Source organism: Palaemon carinicauda, chromosome 1, assembly GCF_036898095.1.
Source record: "Palaemon carinicauda isolate YSFRI2023 chromosome 1, ASM3689809v2, whole genome shotgun sequence".
NCBI lineage: Eukaryota > Metazoa > Arthropoda > Malacostraca > Decapoda > Palaemonidae > Palaemon > Palaemon carinicauda.
In genome coordinates this window covers 127,175,892-127,196,055 of record NC_090725.1, presented here as the reverse complement: position 1 = coordinate 127,196,055, position 20,164 = coordinate 127,175,892, and the positions used below count along the sequence as shown (strand labels likewise).

The following is a 20,164-nucleotide window of genomic DNA, read 5'->3' as shown; positions in this document are numbered from 1 at the left end:
TTCGGAATGATTCATTTACTTTAATCCATCACATCTTTCATTGAATTTTACATATTCGTTTCTTCATACTAATATACTTTTGATATTTGTTTTCTTTTCTTAAATCATTCAAACGTTCCTTTCTTTCTTTTTTAATTTTCCTGAATTTTTTATTTTATTCAACTTTGCCTTCTTGTATTTTTTCACCTTTATTAATTTCATAATTTACTTTTTTTTTAATTCATCTTCTTTAAGATGACCAAGTCATTTCTATTGGTTATTTCTTTCACTTTCTAACCGAAAATTATTTTCTTCTTTCTGCCTTTTTGTTGTAATTACATCTTTCCTTACTTATTTACACTTCTCTGTTTCTCACTGTGTCACCAATGTTTCTTTTATAAACTTAACTATTATGTGGTTAATTGACCCATTCTTTCATCATTGCATGGCAGTTTTTGTTTTTTGTTTTTTTTTAAATGTTTTCCACGTTCCTACAATTACTCGCCTTCCTTTTTTCATTTGCGCTTATAAGTCTTTAATTATTCCTGCTTTTTCTTTTCATAATTGTAAAACTGTATCTTTTTCCTTTTGACTATACTGTGCGTTATTTTTTTTCCTTTTCTCTCTCTCTCTCTCTCTCTCTCTCTCTCTCTCTCTCTCTCTCTCTCTCTTTGTGGGTTACTTTAATGTTTCCCTTTTGCCATTGTTAATCACCCCCATTCAAAACAAAACATTTGTGTCCTCTACAATCTCTTCTTATCCTGCAAGTTTTATAATTTCCCATTCTTTTTCATTTCTTTTTTTATATTAGGCATATGTGTCACTCGTTCTTAGGGAATTAGATCGTACCTATTTTTACCTAATTTTTAAGCATGGTTCTTTCCCTCACCAGTGATCTTTTGCTTTTAAACTTTTCTGCATTAGTCCATGGGCTAGACCAAATTACGGTACCAGAAACTAGTAAATCTTATTATAGTTTTTGAAGAGGTCTGTGCTTCGTACTCAGGAATTGGTATGATAGCACACGTAAATACAATCGTAGTTGAAATTACTATTTAAATTTGACAAATATGTTAATTTTTCTGGTAAAATTATGGGGTATGTGAGACATTAAATGTTACAGAATCTTTACTTTTCATCTTACAACAACGGATGAGCACTCAAAATGTTTGTTATATTGATTTATTCATATGTTCTCCTTGATGATAGCACTGACCCTCTCCTGAGAAGTTCTCCTGGCACTGGCACCCTCATGGGAAGTTCTCTTGGCACTTGCTCCGTCATGGGAAGTTCTCTTGGCACTGAAACTCTCCTGGGAATTTATCATGGCACTGAAAACCTCCTGGGAAGCTCTCTTGGCACTTGCTCCGTTATGGAAAGTTCCCTTGGCACTGGCACCTCCTGGGAAGTTCTCCTGGAACTGGCACCTCCCGGGTAGTTCTCCTGGAACTGGCACCCTCCTGGGAAGTTCTCTTGGCACTTGCTTCGTCATGGGAAGTTCTCTTGGCACTGGCACCCTCCTGGGAAGTTCCCCTGGCACTGGCACCCTCCTGGGAAGTTCTCTTGGCACATGCTTCGTCATGGGAAGTTCTCTTGGCCCTTGCTCCGTCAAGGAAAATTCTCATGGCACTGGCACCCTCCTAGGAAGTTCTCTTGGTACTGGTGCCCTTCTGGGAAGTTCTGGCACTGGCATGCTCCTGGAAAGTTCTCCTGGCGCTGACACCCTCCTGGAAGGTTCTCTTGGCAATGGTGCCCTCCTGGGAAGTTCTCCTAGTACTGGTGCCCTCCTGGGAAGTTCTCTTGGCATTTTTTTCCGTCATGGGAAGTTCCCTTGGGACTGACAGCCTCCTGGGAAGTTCTCCTGGCACTGGCCCCCTCCTGGGAAGTTCTCTTGGCACTGGTGCCCTCCTGAGAAGTTCTGTTGGCACTGGCACCCTCCTGGGTTTGTTTCCCTGCCACTGGCACCCTCCTGGGAAGTTCTCTTGGCCCTTGCTCCGTCATGGGAAGTACTCTTGGCACACTGACACCCTCCTGGGAAGTTCTCTTGAGACTGGCACCCTCCTGGGAAGTTCTCCTGGCATTGGCGCCCTCCTGGGAAGTTCTCTTAGCACTGGTGCCCTCCTGGGAACTTCCCCTGGCACTAATGCTCTCCTGAGAAGTTCTTTCGACACTGGCGTCCGCTTGGGAAGTTCTGCTGGCACTGGCACCCTTCTGGGAAGCTCCCTTATAACTGATGCCCTCCTGGGAATTTCCCCTGGCACGGATGCCCTCCTGGGAAGTTCTCTTGGCACTAACATCCTCTTGGGAAGTTCTGCTGGCACTGGCACCCTCCTGGAAAGTTTTCTTGGCACTGGAGCCCTCTTGGGAAGCTCTTATGGCACCGGTAACCTGCTGGGAAGTTATACTGGCAATGGCACCCTAATGGGAAGTCCCCCTGGTACTGGCACCCTCCTGGGAATTTCTCTTGGCACCGGCATCCTCCTGGGGAGTTCTCCTGGCAGTGGCACCCTTCTGGGAAGTCCTCCTGGCACTGATGCCCTCCTGGGAACTTCCCTTGGCACTGATGCCATCCTGGGAAGTTCTCATGGCAATGGTAACCTTCTGGGAAGTTATACTGGCAATGGCACCCTAATGGGAAGTCCCCCTGGCACTGGCACCCTCCTGGGAATTTCTCTTGGCACTGGCACCCTCCTGGGAAGTTCTCCTTGCACTGTCACCCTCCCGGGAAGTTCTCTAGGCACTGGCACCCTCCTGAGAAGTTCTATTGGCACTGGCACCCTACTGAGTTTATTTTCCTGCCACTGGCACCCTCCTGGGAAGTTCTCTTGGCCCTTGCTCCGTCATGGAAAGTTCTCTTGGCACACTGACACCCTCCTGGGAAGTTCCCTAGGCACTGGCACCCTCCTGGGAGTTTCCCCTGGCACTGGCGCCCTCCTGGGAAGTTCTCTTGACACTGGCGTCCTCTTGGGAAGTTCTGCTGGCACTGGCACTCTTCTGGGAAGTTTTCTTGGCACTGATGGCCTCCTGGGAACTTCCCCAGGCACTGATGCCCTCCTCGGAAGTTCTCTTGGCACTAGCATCCTCTTGGGAAGTTCTGCTGGCACTGGCACCCTCCTGGGAAGTTTTCTTGGCACTGGAGCCCTCCTGGGAAGTTCTAATGGCACTGGTAACCTCCTGGGAAGTTATACTGGCAATGGCACCCTCCTGGGAAGTCCCCCTGGTACTGTCACCCTCCTGGGAATTTCTCTTGGCAATGGCACCCTCCTGGGAAGTCCCCCCCCCCAGCACTGGCCCCCTTCTGGGAAGTTCTCCTGGCACAGATGCCCTACTGGGAACTTGCTCTGGCACTGATGCCATTCTGGGAAGTTCTCTTGGCACTAGCATCCTCTTGGAAAGTTCTGCTGGCACTGGCGCCTTCTTGGGAAGTTTTCTTGGCACTGGAGCCCTCCTGGGAAGTTCTCATGGCACTGGTAACCTCCTGGGAAGTTATACTGGCAATGGCACCCTCCTGGGAAGTTCTCATGGTACTGGCGCCCTAATAGGAAATTCTACTAGCACTGGCACCCTTCTGGGAAGTTCTGTTGGCCCTGGCACCCTCCTGGGAAGTTTTGCTGGCACTGGCACCCTCCTGAAAAGATCTCTTGGCACTTGTTCCGTCATGGGAAGTTCTCTTGGCACTGGCATCCTCCATGGAAGCTCTCCTGGCACTGGCGCCTTCTTGGGAAGTGCTGCTGTTACTGGCGCCCTCCTGGGAAGTTAACTTGGCACTAGAGCCTCCTGAGAAGTTTTCTTGGCACTGGCGCCCTCCTGGGAAGTTCCGCTGGCACTGACACCCTCCTGGGAAGTTCTCTTAGTACTGGAGCCCTCCTTCGAAGTTCTCCTAGCATTGGCACCCTCATAGGAACTTTCCCTGGCACTGATGCCCTCCTGGAAGTTCTCTTGCCACTGGCGCCCTCTCTAGAAGTTCCCTTGGCACTGGCGCTCTCAGACGAAGTTTTGCTGGCACTGGCGTCCTCCTGGGAAGTTCTCTTGGCACTGGTACCCTCCTGGGAACTTCCCTTGGCACTGATGCCCTCCTGGGAAGTTTTCTTGGCACTTGTGGCCTCTTGGAATGTTTTGCTGTGCACTGGTGCCTTCCTGGGAAGTTCTTTTGGCCCTGGTGCCCTCCCGGGAACTTTCCCTGGCTCTGGCACCTTCCTGGAAACTTTCTCTGGCACTGGCGCCCTCCCGAGAAGTTCTCCTTGAACTGGCACCCTACTGGGAAGTTCTCTTGGCACTTGCTTCGTCATGGGAAGTTCTCTTGGCACTGGCACCCTCCTGGGAAGTTCCCCTGGCACTGGCACCCTCCTGGAAAGTTCTCTTGGCACTGGCACCCTCCTAGGAAGTTCTCTTGGCCCTTGCTCCGTCAAGGAAAATTCTCATGGCACTGGCACCCTCCTGGGAAGTTCTCTTGGCACTGGCGCCCTCCTGGGAAGTTTTCTTCGCACTTGCTCCGTCACGGGAAGTTCTCTTGGCACTGGCACCCTTCTGGGAAGTTCTGGCACTGGCATGCTCCTGGAAAGTTCTCCTGGCGCTGACACCCTCCTGGAAGGTTCTCTTGGCAATGGTGCCCTCCTGGGAAGTTCTCCTAGTACTGGTGCCCTCCTGGGAAGTTCTCTTGGCATTTTCTCCGTCATGGGAAGTTTTCTTGGGACTGACAGCCTCCTGGGAAGTTCTCCTGGCACTGGCCCCCTCCTGGGAAGTTCTCTTGGCACTGGTGCCCTCCTGAGAAGTTCTGTTGGCACTGGCACCCTCCTGGGTTTGTTTCCCTGCCACTGGCACCCTCCTGGGAAGTTCTCTTGGCCCTTGCTCCGTCATGGGAAGTACTCTTGGCACACTGACACCCTCCTGGGAAGTTGTCTTGGCACTGGCACCCTCCTGGGAAGTTCTCCTGGCACTGGTGCCCTCCTGGGAAGTTCCCCTGGCACTAATGCTCTCCTGAGAAGTTCTTTCGACACTGGCGTCCGCTTGGGAAGTTCTGCTGGCACTGGCACCCTTCTGGGAAGCTCCCTTATAACTGATGCCCTCCTGGGAATTTCCCCTGGCACGGATGCCCTCCTGGGAAGTTCTCTTGGCACTAACATCCTCTTGGGAAGTTCTGCTGGCACTGGCACCCTCCTGGAAAGTTTTTTTGGCACTGGAGCCCTCTTGGGAAGCTCTTATGGCACCGGTAACATGCTGGGAAGTTATACTGGCAATGGCACCCTAATGGGAAGTCCCCCTGGTACTGGCACCCTCCTGGGAATTTCTCTTGGCACTGGCATCCTCCTGGGGAGTTCTCCTGGCAGTGGCACCCTTCTGGGAAGTCCTCCTGGCACTGATGCCCTCCTGGGAACTTCCCTTGGCACTGATGCCATCCTGGGAAGTTCTCATGGCAATGGTAACCTTCTGGGAAGTTATACTGGCAATGGCACCCTAATGGGAAGTCCCCCTGGCACTGGCACCCTCCTGGGAATTTCTCTTGGCACTGGCACCCTCCTGGGAAGTTCTCCTTGCACTGTCACCCTCCCGGGAAGTTCTCTAGGCACTGGCACCCTCCTGAGAAGTTCTATTGGCACTGGCACCCTACTGAGTTTATTTTCCTGCCACTGGCACCCTCCTGGGAAGTTCTCTTGGCCCTTGCTCCGTCATGGGAAGTTCTCTTGGCACACTGACACCCTCCTGGGAAGTTCCCTAGGCACTGGCACCCTCCTGGGAGGTTCCCCTGGCACTGGCGCCCTCCTGGGAAGTTCTCTTGACACTGGCGTCCTCTTGGGAAGTTCTGCTGGCACTGGCACTCTTCTGGGAAGTTTTCTTGGCACTGATGGCCTCCTGGGAACTTCCCCTGGCACTGATGCCCTCCTCGGAAGTTCTCTTGGCACTAGCATCCTCTTGGGAAGTTCTGCTGGCACTGGCACCCTCCTGGGAAGTTTTCTTGGCACTGGAGCCCTCCTGGGAAGTTCTAATGGCACTGGTAACCTCCTGGGAAGTTATACTGGCAATGGCACCCTCCTGGGAAGTCCCCCTGGCACTCTCACCCTCCTGGGAATTTCTCTTGGTAATGGCACCCTCCTGGGAAGTCCCCCCCCCCAGCACTGGCACCCTTCTGGGAAGTTCTCCTGGCACAGATGCCCTACTGGGAATTTGCTCTGGCACTGATGCCATTCTGGGAAGTTCTCTTGGCACTAGCATCCTCTTGGAAAGTTCTGCTGGCACTGGCGCCTTCTTGGGAAGTTTTCTTGGCACTAGAGCCCTCCTGGGAAGTTCTCATGGCACTGGTAACCTCCTTGGAAGTTATACTGGCAATGGCACCCTCCTGGGAAGTCCCCCTGGCACTGGCACCCTCCTGGGAAGTTCTCATGGTACTGGCGCCCTAATAGGAAATTCTACTAGCACTGGCGCCTATCTGGGAAGTTCTCCTTGCCCTGGCACCCTCCTGGGAAGTTCTGTTGGCCCTGGCACCCTCCTGGGAAGTTTCGCTGGCACTGGCACCCTCCTGAAAAGATCTCTTGGCACTTGTTCCGTCATGGGAAGTTCTCTTGGCACTGGCATCCTCCATGGAAGCTCTCCTGGCACTGGCGCCTTCTTGGGAAGTGCTGCTGTTACTGGCGCCCTCCTGGGAAGTTAACTTGGCACTAGAGCCCCCCTGAGAAGTTTTCTTGGCACTGGCGCCCTCCTGGGGAGTTCCACTGGCACTGACACCCTCCTGGGAAGTTCTCTTAGTACTGGAGCCCTCCTTCGAAGTTCTCCTAGCATTGGCACCCTCTTAGGAACTTTCCCTGGCACTGATGCCCTCCTGGAAGTTTTCTTGCCACTGGCGCCCTCATGGGAAGTTCTACTGACACTGGCACACTCTCTAGAAGTTCCCTTGGCACTGGCGCTCTCTTAGGAAGTTTTGCTGGCACTGGCGTCCTCCTGGGAAGTTCTCTTGGCACTGGTACCCTCCTAGGAACTTCCCTTGGCACTGATGCCCTCCTGGGAAGTTTTCTTGGCCCTGGTGCCCTCCCGGGAACTTTCCCTGGCTGTGGTACCTTCCTGGAAACTTCCTCTCGCACTGGCGCCCTCCCAAGAAATTGTCCTGGCACTGGCGCCCTCCTGGGAAGTTCTCTTGGCACTGGTGCCCTCCTGGGAACTTCCCCTGGCACTGATGCCCTCCTGGGAACTTCCCTTGGCACAGATTCCCTCCTTGGAAGTTCTCTTGGCACTGGCACCCTCCCAGGAAGTTTTGCTGGCACTGGTGCCCTCCTGGGAAGTTCTCTTGGCACTGGTGCCCTTCTGGTAAGTTCTCTTGGCACTGGTGACCTCCTGTGAAGTTTTCCTGGCATTGGCACCTTCCTGGGAAGTTCTCATGGCACTGGCACCCTCCTGGGAAGTTCTGCTGGCACTGGCACCCTCCTGGGAAGTTCTGCTGGCACGTGCGCCCTCTTTGGAAGTTTTCCTGTCACTAGCGCTCTCCTGGAAAGTTCTCCTGGCACTGACAACATCCTGGGAAGTTTTCCTGGCACTGGCCCCCTCCTGGGAACTTCTTTTGGCACTGGCCCCCTCCTGGGAAGTTCTCCTGGCGCAAAGCTTGTATATCTGCTTCATCCCTCTTGATCCTGGTCAATTGCAAAGCTGGATGATTCAGTTTTGAGCCACTTAAGCCTGTCTTTTCCCTTAACTGCCTGAGAAACATGCTTCGATATTCAGCTGTCAGGCAAATTTTCATAATAGTTCTGGGTTTAAGGCTGAACACCTTGGTCCTAATTGGTGTTTGAGTAGCCTTATTTACAGTTTTGTATATGGTAAGTTCTACCGGAATACTACCTAATGTGCTGCTGGATCCCAGCTGCATTGAAAATCCCATTTTTATGAAGTCCTCATACACCTCTAGGTAATCAATATGTATCCAGGAAATCTGTACATAGTAAATTGGCAGATATCTAGTATAGTTAAGCTTATCTAGACAAAACAACATTCAATCATTTCATCGATAGAGTTCAGATGCAATAGCCAGTCACCTTTTCGTTATGCCCTCAGTAGTCTAAGCATTACGTTCACTGTCTATGCAGGACATCTAAAAATGATGAGAGTTTTCCACTTGAATGTCTTAGAAATTCAAAGTATCCCCAAACAGCTGTATGATGCGAGAAACAATTGAATCCATCACGTCTTTCATAGCATGAGAAAAATCATTGTGAAGGTTTCTAATATCTTAAATGGTCTCTTTATTACATTAAATATCATCTCTAGAGTTTATTTCCAACCATAGTAGGAAGCCTTTCAAAGCCAGACTCATTAGCGCTTCATAGAATCAGTTATGGAGTTGTACAGTACAGTTGTAACTTCGACCTTCTGTGGCAACAGATATAGATTTATCTGCAATTACATCTGACAAAACACAGATGTCCTTCAACTCTGTATCGTGAAAATGTTTCCCAATGATCCAAATAATATACTGTATACTATAGATTGTGGGAAATAACCCTATCCCAGGATTATTTTATCAAACTTGTCTTGATATTTCTTTACAATTTCCATTGCCTTTGCATAAAGACACAAACTATTTAGTTCAACTGCAAAGACTCCATGATATTGACCGTCTGATTTAGCACATCATAAACTGTGAACATATGAGGTGGAGGGACATTTTTGTTGGTAGGTAACCAACACTGTAGGTTCACATCACTATCACCATAGATGAGGATACTGTAGCCTGTGAAACTGCTTATTGCTTGTGGTGCTGGATCATGATTAACCATCCAGACAAGAATCGAGGAGAGATTCACCCTGGCTGCTCTCTTAGCAATAGCAGATGTAACGGGATCAGTGCTTTCTTATTTTACAGAGGTCTTACCCTCTGCCCGACATTGTACATTGGCAACATTGTTAGTTCAGTGCTTATGCTTCTCTTCTTGATTTCATCCACTGTACCAGTGGAGGGCAGTTGTTGTGGTCCAATAACCCTAGGATGAAAAGCATAACCATTAATTTTATATGATGTTTCACATCCACTAATTGTCTCTTCCAACCGACCAATATTATAACAGGCCACGGTGTTAACCACACCAGGATGAACATTTGAAGGTAATGTAACATTTTCATTGGCTAGGGATAGTATCTGGATGCACATTGCTGTGTCAATTCCCACTAACTGTCAGTACGACACACTGGGGGCAGCCAAATGTGCTTTGAATGCTTCTGCTTACCATTTGTAACGTCATAAACCATTTCTTGTCCGAATGAATTAGATAGTCTCTCTACTCTCTGGTGGATTAGTGCAGGCCACCTCATGAAAGGATGGCGTATATGGCCGTGAATCATTCTTGTCCATGTTCGGTGGCCATGTTTGATTGATGTCTTGGTTTTCAATATCTGCTCTTAATTCCGAAGCAGCCTTGCTTGTGACATCTGCTTCTTTGGAAGATTTACAGATATTTAGCTCTGTGTTCAGTAAGTGATTTGATTTAACTAACTCATTAACTGACGGATTATCAGGATATGCAATAAGTTGTCCATTGTTGGTTTTAGTAATGTCTGGTGCTTTTCCAAATTCGTATCACTATTCAATCTTCATTGATTATATTTCCTAGTTGAGTCTCTATCCTCTCTGATTCCTAAATCCTTCATATATTCAAATATTTCGGCAATTTAGACAACTAATTAGTCATGGTTATAACTTCAGGGAGCATGTAAAAGTCATTCCATTTAAATCTAAATAACCCACTACTGCTTCATAACTCTCTCCAGTGTCTTTACTTTGTTTCATAGAGCTATTGCCACCCTCCACTGATACATACACATAAGACCGGTAAAAAGGCATATGATAATAACCCACAGTTGTCACTAAAGCTCCACTTAGTAGAGCCAAAATCCTGTTATCCACCTTTTTAACAATTGCATCCATGATTTTCGCATCTGCACGTAGTTCTGCACATTTTATTAGTGGCTCTCTGGTTCTATGACTTCTTTAATACTTTGTGACTTTTGAAAGAAGATGCACTTTGCTTCATATATTCTAGAGGGACCTGATACACATCTTTAAGATCGCTTGGAATCGTAGTCTTTTCACCCCCGATTTCACTCTTAGCATTTTGTTTAGCAACATTAGAGTAAAAGTCCCTTTTCATTGTGAACAGCTGGCGACATTTTCAGTGATAGTACATCCCAGGGACATTTTCATCTAGTAAGTCTTTCGCTAATTTGAGGATTGGCGCACCGTTTCTGAGTTCAGCTGATTCAACATAGTAATCCATGATTTAAAATACTCTGGTGTTACAATTTGGAATCATTAATGGAACAATGGATGTGGCAGTCTGCATGTGCCCACTATTGAGGAATGATGCAAACAGACTTTTCTTTTGACTCCAACTCCACCATGATCCGGTGAAGAAGATAGCTGTCTCCTAAAATGTACTCTCAAATAAAAAAAAGATATATAGTTGAACAAAGCTAGAAAGAAGAAAATAAAAATGAAATTTAAATTTACCGCTGCATAATTTACTAACATTTAAGTTTAGCATTATCCCAGGGATACAGAATGAAAATGTCCTTCTACTGTGGTTTTATGTGGCCTTTCATATCATATCATAGAATTATACCAGCAGGAGTGTTTTGAAAAGCAGAATGACTCACTTAAAATAAGGTTTTGTTAGAGTCAGGTATATAGCATCCCTTTTATCCATGACCCTTTGACTTTTGGTAAGCTAAACTGACATTTGATTTGAATATTGACGTATGTATTCTATAGAGAATAATTTTGAGTGGCCATTCGTTGATGTAAGTCAAAAAGCAAAAGTTTCCTATACACTAATAATTCTAGCCCGGAAAGTGTACCCGTTATTTCAACTTTAAACAACGATATCAACTCACCTGTGAGTTGTCATACCAGTTCATGATCCTGAAGTATAAGCCTTGAAAAAAAAAAAAAAAAAAAAAAAAACTCACAATAAGATTTACAAGAATTTCTGGTATCGATTTGTTAAAAATCTAGTCTCGACCGTAAACTATATATCATACTCATTCGCATAATTTCTTTTCTTTTCTATTGATTCCTTTCCTTATTGCTTCAATTGTAATTTATTCCTTTTCTTCTCTTTCATATTTCTTCTCTCTTCTCAGTTCTTTGGCCACTCAATTCTTATTCAATAAATTTGTATCTTTTTTTCCGCTTCTCCCTCTATCCGTTTCATTCAGGGTTTATTTACCTCTGTATCTTACTTTCCTTGATGCTTCATTGTCTTTTCTATTGTTTTCCTTAACATTATATTTCTTATTACCTTTTACTCTCACTTCCCTTCCCCTACAACCCTTTGCCCTCATCAGTAAATTCTCCTCTTCCAACCTTTCAGGCACAGATCTCGTTCCATGATTTAATTATTTTCTTATTCACTATATCTTTACCACCTTTCATCTCTTTCAGTATTTCAATTTCTAATTCTACTAATATTATTTTTATTTGTCTCTATTTTTCCGTTTTTTTTTTTTTTTTCGGGACAGGTCTTGTACCATTCTGCCCTTATCCTCTTGTCTACAGTACATTCTGATTTCAACCTTCCCTAACCCTTCTGCTTCATGCTATTTTCCCTTCTTGTTCACTTGTTTATTGTTTTTTCTTCCTCAACTTTCGTACGCAGGCATTTCTGTATTTCCCCATTTCCTCAGAACCACTATTAATTACTTCTTATCCAACTCGAATACTGTCTTTACTTCCATTATTCCCTCATCCTCTTTCAATCTCGCGCAAACATAATCTTCATTTTTTCCTCAGCAAATGTGTTTCCTCTTACTGTTGTCAATGGAAAACACAATATCCGCACTTTCATATCTCCCTCTTCCCATCCCTCAACATCAGTTTTCCTCTCGTCTTCCTCTTCCTCCTCCTTGCTTCCCTTTCCTCTTGCCCTCCTCTCCTGCCCAGACAATCTTCGCATCATCATAGCCCAAAGCGCCTGGGGAGGCGATGCTCCGTTAGAATGCAATTTCAGCTCAAGCCTACTTTATTCGCCCAATAAACATTATATGACACACAAAATGTAAATTTTGAAAAGGTGGCGAACACTCTTCCAGTCAAAGTCGGAACTCACTTTCGAATTTGCATTTTCTATTCTCCCCTCAGTCCATAACTGGATTTTTGAGTATTGTGATACATTTTTCATTTTGTCTCTCTTTTCTATAAAGGGAATGTCATTGCTTACAGTACATTTTATGGGTTTATTGATAAATTGCTTATGAGAAAAAAAATAGTAATATTTGATATCCAAAGAAAAACTAAAATGATATATGAAAGATAAAAGAGCTGATAAGAATGGCGATAAAATAAATTGTTTCGACCTATATTAAGGGTGATGCGATATCCACAGGTTTAATCAATCCTTTTTGTATATTCTATGCAAGGAATTTATTGTTGTTCTTGAATTGAAAATAACCCCCCTTCTGTCTGTCTGTCTGTCTGTCTGTCTGTCTGTCTGTCTGTCTCTCTCTCTCTCTCTCTCTCTCTCTCTCTCTCTCTCTCTCTCTCTTGCCACGTTTGTTTTAGAAGCTATAGGGCTAAATATAGGAACACACATATGTATATATATATATATATATATATATATATATATATATATATATTATATATATATACATATTATATATATATATATATATATATATATATATATATATATATATATATATATATATATATATACAGTATATATATATATACACTATATTGTATATATATATATATATATATATATATATATATATATATATATATATATATGTATATATATATATATATATATATATATATATATATATATATATATATATATATATATATATATATATATATATATATTATACATATGTATATATATATATATATATATATATATATATATATATATATATGTATATATATATATGTACTTTTCCATAGGAATGGCTGACGACTGTCTATTATATATCCAGTTTTCATCAACCATTTATGGGCTGGTGTTGCTAACCCCACGTCCAGCTTTCTGGGCTAATTTGTTGTAAGGAAATCGTGATGTTTGTACCGATTCACAATAGGTTCTACTGGTGGTCTTCTGTAGGAATTGAACCACGGCCCTTACACAAATAAGTACCCTCAAAATATGAGATGCTTCCTCCTCTGTATGTTAATGCTGTGATTGCTTTCATTTGATGTTTCGTTGCTCAAGCATCTTACGACACCGATCACATTTGTGCAGTGCTGCCAACTAATCTACGTATGTCCACATCAACATGGAAACGTAAGAGAAATAAACATTTGCAAGAGACTCTTTGAGAACTAAAGAATGAGAGCTTGTCTAACAATCCCTCGGTGTGTAACAGCAGGCTCGCTGCATCCCTATCTGAAGAAGTTTCTTTTCCATTACATCCCGAAATCCTTTGGGAATCTACCAAGACGCTTCCCGGGTAATTGCGCCAATTTTTGGCGTCAATCGATTTCATACGAAAGGTGTTTGCTGACAGTTTCGGGGACGTAAATCACCCGTGATTGATTCTCGAAGTCAATATTTGCAATTTTTCCCTCCCATATCCCTCGGCTGAAATTGGTTGTTAGTCTCAAAAATCTTTGACCACACGTCGCACGCAATAGTCTATCAGCTGACGAAATAAGATGACAGGCTCATATTTTTTGTACTTTCTATTTTTCTCCTCATAAATGAATCTACTACTACTATTATTATTATTGTTATTATTAATATTATTATCATTATTATTATTATTATTATTATTATTATTATTATTATTATTATTATTATTATTTTCAAATCTATCATTATGGAAGATTACTTAATTTTTATGTCACTAAAAAAGCTCAGATTATGAAAATGAACTAATACATTTTTTCTAATGTACGCGTTGCTTATAGTATCATCCTCATTTCCTCCTACACCTATTGACGCAATGGGCTTCCGTAAGATTTCACCAGTCGTCTCTAGCTTGAGTTTTTAAATTAATGCTTCTCCCTTCATCCTCTCCTACTTCATGCTTCATAACCTCAGCTATGTAGGCCTGGGTCTTCCAACTCTTCTAGTGCCACATGGAGCCTAGTTGAAAGTTTAGTAAACTAATTTCTCATAGGGAGTGTGAAGAGCATACCTAAACCCTCTCCGTCTACCCCTCACCATGATATCATCAATATATGGCACACGAATAATCTCTCTTATATTTTCATTTCTAATCCTGTCCTGTCATGTAACTCCCAATATTCTTCTGATTGTCTTTGTTCTATAATCTAAAAAATTTGTTGGATATTGTTTCATTGTCATAACATGACTATGTCCATACTGTAACACTGATCGCACTAAACTGATATATAACCTGATTTTATATGAAATTTCAGTCGATTTGATTTACATGCTATATTTTACTTAACCTAGCTATTGTCTGAATTGCTTTTTTCAATCTTTCATTAAGCTCCATTAAACTATATTATACCTTATAGCCTAGGTAGTTCTCATAGATAACTGGATCTTATGTGGACGACATACTTGTATTCTCTTTCACCAGAAGAACACCTCCATCACCTTCGCATCATGGTTGAATGGCCTTGTAGTCTAGTACAACAAGTGTACCCTTGGCGCCAGCATAGTATCGTTATTTGTCACCTAATCACTTTTGAAAGAATTCACCCGCTCCCTGAAAAGATAGCAGCTGTGCAGAACGTCTGAATGCCCTCAAACATCAAAGCACTGCAAGAATTCTTGGGCATGATCAACTATTATCACCGTTTCCTGGCAGCCATCCCCGCCATTCTTACCCCCTCCCCTCTACACCTTCCTCAAGGGCAAGCCAAAAGACCTGAAGTGGTGTCCCCTTCAAGAAGCAGCTATCTGCAATGCAAGGAATTTCTCTCCTTCCCTTCACCTATTCCAGTGACATCACTATTGTGGCGGTACTTGAGAAGTTGGTCAATGGCTCACCCCGCCCATTGGCATTCTTCCGTAGAAAACTGTCCAATGTGGAATCCCACTATTCTACCTTTAACCACAAATTGTTGGTGGTGCAATTGGCTGTCTGTCACTTTCGCCACTTCTTGGAAGGTACGCTCTTCATCATTCACACAGACCACATGTCTCTGGTGCACACCTTCACTCGACATTCCTATGCCTGGTCGGCCTGTTAGGGCCGACATCTCTCCACAGTGGTTGAATATAATTGTACTCTTCAACATGTCCTTGGGAAAATGAATCCAGTTGTCGATGCCCTGTCAAGAAACATATTGACCACCAGTCACCTGGGATTGGATAACAAAGCCTTGGCAAAAGCCCAATGAAAAGATACAGAGTACCGAGCATGTAAGACGTCCTGCACATCCCTCCGTTAGGAGGACATCCCTCTCAACAACTTCACAACTAGCCTCCTCTGTGATGTCACTACTGGTAGACCTTGACTTTGGATACCTGCTTCCATGTGCCGACAGGTTTTTTATTTCATTCATGGCCTTTTACATCCCTCGCACCATTCTACTGCACAGCTACTGAAGACAAAGTGTATTTGGCATATCATTACTAAGGATGCTAAGGATTGGGTCTGCCATGCCTGTACTTCATGCCAAACCTCAGAAGTACATTAATACACGGATTCAGGAGTGGACACTTTTCCTCAACCTCAGCGCTTTGCCCACATTCACGTTGATGTTGAAGGTCCCCTAACCACATCACAAGGACATCGTAACCTGTTTACTGTTATCGACCACTCCACTTGTTGGTCTGAATGTCCACCTCATGTACATTTGCCTTACTCTTATGATGGATAGCGAGATTTTGTATCCCTGAGCATATTTCTTCTGACAGGGGTACCACTTTCACCTCTCTATTGTAGCCATCATTAGCTAATATCTTGGGAATCACTCTACATCAGACAACCACCTACGACCCTGCTGCCAACGGAATGGTTGAACATTTTCACCTCACCCTTCAAAGCAGCTTTGATGACCCGCTTCAAGGACTCCAAATGGTTTACCCAGCTTCCCTAGGTCCTCCTGGGACTAAGAATCATTCCTAAAGATTCCATGGATTTCTCAGCAGCTGAAATAGTATATGGTGACCTGTTGGTGGTCCTTGCCACATTTCTATCATCTGCAACGTCCTCCAACAATCTCAAGCTCCTACGTCACGTTGTGGGAAAATTTACTCCATGCAGCCAGACTTACAAACCTCCAGCTAAGCAACACATATATACAGATCTGCATTTGGCAATGCACGTTTTCCTGCGCAACAACACTAGCAAACCACTGCTAACGCCCCCTACACGGGTCCTTTTTTTATGATCCGTTGTACGCCGAAGGCTCTCTGCATCAAGATTTCGGGCAAAGAAGACTGTGTCTCCATTGACCGCCTAAATCCAGCATATCTCCTTCCAGATGACTTGCCTACAATACACCTCTCTAGAGCAGGGTACCTTATGTCACATGTATGTAATTTTTAGGGGTGGAGGTCATGTACCGCACATATTTCACACACGCTCGTACATTGTAATGGTTTTGATTTTTTATCTTGTCATTGGCTCTTCCCTGCACTGTTGATAAACCATCTTATGTTTTCATGCTAGCACAAGTATTTTTATGTTTAAATTTTTGTAGTGTTCTTGATTGTGGGTCGCTGTATAAAAACTTGATGATTGTTTAATAGAGTTTAGTTGCATTCACCTCACCTCTCAGTTATCACCTAACTGGCGCCTCGCACATTAATAAGGAAAACTCCTAGTGGGGATCCCATTGTTACTCCACTTACCTGGTAAAAGAGCTCTTCTATGTGTGAGAGGAAAGAGAGGTGGATTGTGCAGGATCCTGGCATGTCTTTCAACAATTCTTCAGGGATAAGAAGTGGGTCCTCGTGAGATCTGTAGACATTGTATAAGAAGATTTGCATGGTCTTCTAAACCGGAACCTTGGTGGTTATAGGCTTTCCCCGTCTAGAGGTGCTAGGCACACGTCTTCATCGGGCTCCGTGGCTCAAATGATATAAATGAATTCTACAGAGAGCATCAATGTATAACCTACTGGTGTGTAATTCATCAAGATGTTGTGTAATAATTTTGCCATTCTACAGTATACGTTAAGGAAACCAATTGTGAAATAAAGGGTCTTATATATACACACACACACACACATATATATATATATATATATATATATATATATATATATATATGTGTGTGTGTGTGTGTGTGTGTGTGTAATGATCTTTATGTTCAAAATTACTCTTAAAAGTCAAAATTCGTGCTTCAGTTGTTATCACTTGCCTTGTCTAGCACTAGCGAGGAAGTAACAGGTGATATAAAGGTGACTCTGTATGCGGAGTATATTTTTGTGGCCTGTCACAGCTTGGTGTTCAAACGGTACAGACTGGTTTTGGGAGGACTTTACTTTAGCTGTCAAATGCTGTACAATGTAGTGATGAGTTACGGAGTTTATGGCGGCACTTCAGTATGTATTCTTTTAATTTAAGTTATGTAAATTTAGTTTTGTATTTACTAAGGAATTGTTTATTTCTTAATTTTGGTTTGACTAGAGTAATCGCATTGGCTATTAGATTGTTAATGTTTAATCCTCGAGTGATATAGCCTTCTAAGTCAGTGTAAAGTACCATGTGTTACTATGTTAACGTGTTTGTAAGAGTTCTTTACTTTGATGTTCATATCTTTTTGTTAAAGTTTTACCGGTTTACAACTGGAATGAAGGAATAGAACAATAAAAACCGTGTTAATGAAAACGCCAATTTACTCTCCATACATCCGTCTGTCTAGCCTTGAACCTAATGTCCGTCACAGTAAAACGAAACTGCATTGTGTCAAGAACTGCAAACCGAATCCTTTACGATAGGAAGCGCTAAAACTAATGAAAGGGGCTTCACAGTTATTGGTCTCTCATTCGGGTAATGTGCTTCAAAGTTGTTTCTGTGCATCACTATCTACGATTGCAGGTTTGCTACATATTCAAGGTAGACTATATTTTTATTTTGTTATAGCTATTGACAGACTACGTTCCTCGTAGATTCTTGGCGTATCCCCAGGAAAGACAAACTATCGGTTGTATAATTTAAGAACTTTTATTTTATGATGAAACTATTTCGACTATGCATATGTATATCTTGGTATTCAGTGTATAACGTATTTGTAAATGTGTTTCTGAGCTCAGAGTGATAAGGTAACATGAGTGATAATAATCAGGTTATTCTTGGTTTTATTGGTAATGAGGCTAAACAGTTTCATGGGTTTGTAGTCAATCGTGTCCAACAGGTTAAGAACCTGTCATCAACTCATGAGTGGGTGTTTGTCAGCAGTGATGAAAATCCTACGGATATTGCATCGCGTGGTGTTTCTGATCAGAGACTTTTAAAAGATGTAAGATGGTTCAGTGGTCCTTCTTTTCTGTGGAAGCCAGACTTCGTTCCAGAATCATGGTGTATCAATAAGAACTGTGCACTATCTAAAGATGATCCTGAAGTAAAAAAAGAATGTTTTGGCCTTAAGCACGTCTGTGCAAAACAAGAACTTAGGCCTGCAGGGTGAATTCATGCATTTTTCATCCTGGCTTCACTTTAAGAAAGCTGTTGCACTGTGTCTCAAATTTGTATGATCTCGGCAAAATGAAGTTTCAAAAGGTAAGATCTCTCTATACAAAAGTGTTACTGCTGAGGATATACAGGAAGCAGAAATTAAAATTGTGAAATCTACACAAGAACATTTCTTTCACTCAGAGCTTGATCAGCTGACAGAAAAGTCTAGTATTAGTCAGTCAAGCAAACTCAAACACTTCAACTGTTTCTTAGATGACATGGGATTTTGAGGTTAGGTGGTTGATTATCTCATGGTTATCTTAGTTATGAGCAGAAATTTCCAGTAGTGTTGCCCAAAATTAGTCATATTACGTCTTTAGTCATTGGCTACTGCCACTCAAAAGTTGCTCACCAGGGAAAAGGTTTTACTGTTAATGAAATTCGATCTCAGGGTTACTGGATCATGAATGCTGGCTCATTAGTTGCTAGTTTTATTTTCAAGTATGTTGTGTATAGAAGGAACAGAAAATAAGTGATCTTCCAGATGATCGTATAAACCCATCTCCTTGCTTCTCGTTTTGTGTCTGTGACTTATTTGGATCATTTATTGTAAAACAGGGCAGGAAAGCAGTCAAGAGATATGGAGTCTTGTTCGTGTGTATGTATTCTCGCGTTGTGCACCTGGAAGTTGTGGATTCTATATCTACAGATTCTTTCATCAATGCTCTAAGACGGTTTATATCTATTCTTGGGCCAATTAGGATACTTAGGTGTGATAATGATACACATTTTGTTTGTGCAAAGAATGAGTTTGAAGCTGGTGAAGTTCATGAATTTTTACTAAGTCAAGATTGCAATTTTGAGTTCAATTTCAACGCGCCTACAGCAAGTCATATCGCAGGCTCTTTGAGCGTTTGATCAGGACTATAAGGAGTATTTTGTTTGGAATTCTGTCAAATCATGGTTCCAAGCTTGATAAGGATGGTTTGAGGACTTTCTTGTGTGAGGCGGCTGCTATTGCTAATAATCGTCCTTTGTCTGTGGAGAACTAGAATGATCTAACTTTGCCTCCTTTAACTCCAAATCACCTTCTCACAATAAAGGCTAAAGTTGATGTTTTGCCTAACATGGAATTTTGTGATAGTGTCATGGACATACGTAAGATATGCCGTAGAATACAGTGCTTAGCACAAGTATTTTGGGCTCGTTTCAAGAGCGAGTATCTGTCGCTATTACAAAAGTGTCAAAAATGGAATACTCAACGTCGAAATCTGTCTATAGGTGATATTGTTGTTATTAAGGAAGATCATTCCCCTAGAGATTGTTGGCCATTAGCTCATGTTTTAGTTATTTCCACCCACTGATGGTTTAGTGCCTAAAGTTACAAGTGGGTACTAGTAAGTTGGACAAAGATGGAAAACGTTCCAGTAGCCTTTCCTATCTAAGTAGATCAATTCATAAAGTAGTATTGTTACTGGAGAATTTGTAGATAGCATAGCGTTTCAGGGGTATTCCCCGCTGGAGAGCCTAAATCTTACTTTTGGTGCATTGTATCTGTTTTGTGTATGTTTCATGATTAACTCTGTACCTGTTTGTTTATAGTACATTATATTTGTTTTGTGTATGTTTCATGATTATCATTGTACTTCATTGTTTATTGT

The 20,164-nt window shown here is 43.0% G+C and overlaps 3 protein-coding genes across 3 annotated transcripts; all 3 read left to right on the top strand.

Annotated features, from left to right (window-relative positions):
* The first annotated feature begins 1,797 nt into the window (after positions 1 to 1,797).
* Positions 1,798 to 3,739, top strand: LOC137658202 (putative per-hexamer repeat protein 5). The gene is made up of 2 exons (XM_068392916.1): positions 1,798 to 3,199; positions 3,300 to 3,739. Exons 1-2 carry the CDS (start codon positions 1,798 to 1,800, stop codon positions 3,737 to 3,739), a joined length of 1,842 nt encoding a protein of 613 aa, XP_068249017.1.
* A 527-nt stretch (positions 3,740 to 4,266) lies between these two features.
* On the top strand, positions 4,267 to 6,625 carry LOC137658099 (putative per-hexamer repeat protein 5). The gene is made up of 2 exons (XM_068392818.1): positions 4,267 to 6,055; positions 6,126 to 6,625. The coding sequence occupies exons 1-2, from the start codon at positions 4,267 to 4,269 to the stop codon at positions 6,623 to 6,625; spliced, it is 2,289 nt and encodes a 762-aa protein (XP_068248919.1).
* Positions 6,626 to 6,822: 197 nt separating this feature from the next.
* On the top strand, positions 6,823 to 7,308 carry LOC137657987 (putative per-hexamer repeat protein 5). The gene has a single exon (XM_068392738.1). It carries the CDS (start codon positions 6,823 to 6,825, stop codon positions 7,306 to 7,308), a length of 486 nt encoding a protein of 161 aa, XP_068248839.1.
* The last annotated feature ends 12,856 nt before the right edge of the window (positions 7,309 to 20,164 follow it).

Coding starts and splice junctions, on each gene's coding strand:
- LOC137658202 (XM_068392916.1), top strand. CDS start 1,798: ATGGGAAGTTCCCTTGGGACTGACAGCCTCCTGGGAAGTTCTCCTGGC. Junction 3,200..3,299: donor CCTCCTGGGAAGTCCCCCTG/GTACTGTCACCC, acceptor CTCCTGGCACAG/ATGCCCTACTGGGAACTTGC.
- LOC137658099 (XM_068392818.1), top strand. CDS start 4,267: ATGGGAAGTTCTCTTGGCACTGGCACCCTCCTGGGAAGTTCCCCTGGC. Junction 6,056..6,125: donor CCTCCTGGGAATTTCTCTTG/GTAATGGCACCC, acceptor CTCCTGGCACAG/ATGCCCTACTGGGAATTTGC.
- LOC137657987 (XM_068392738.1), top strand. CDS start 6,823: ATGGGAAGTTCTACTGACACTGGCACACTCTCTAGAAGTTCCCTTGGC.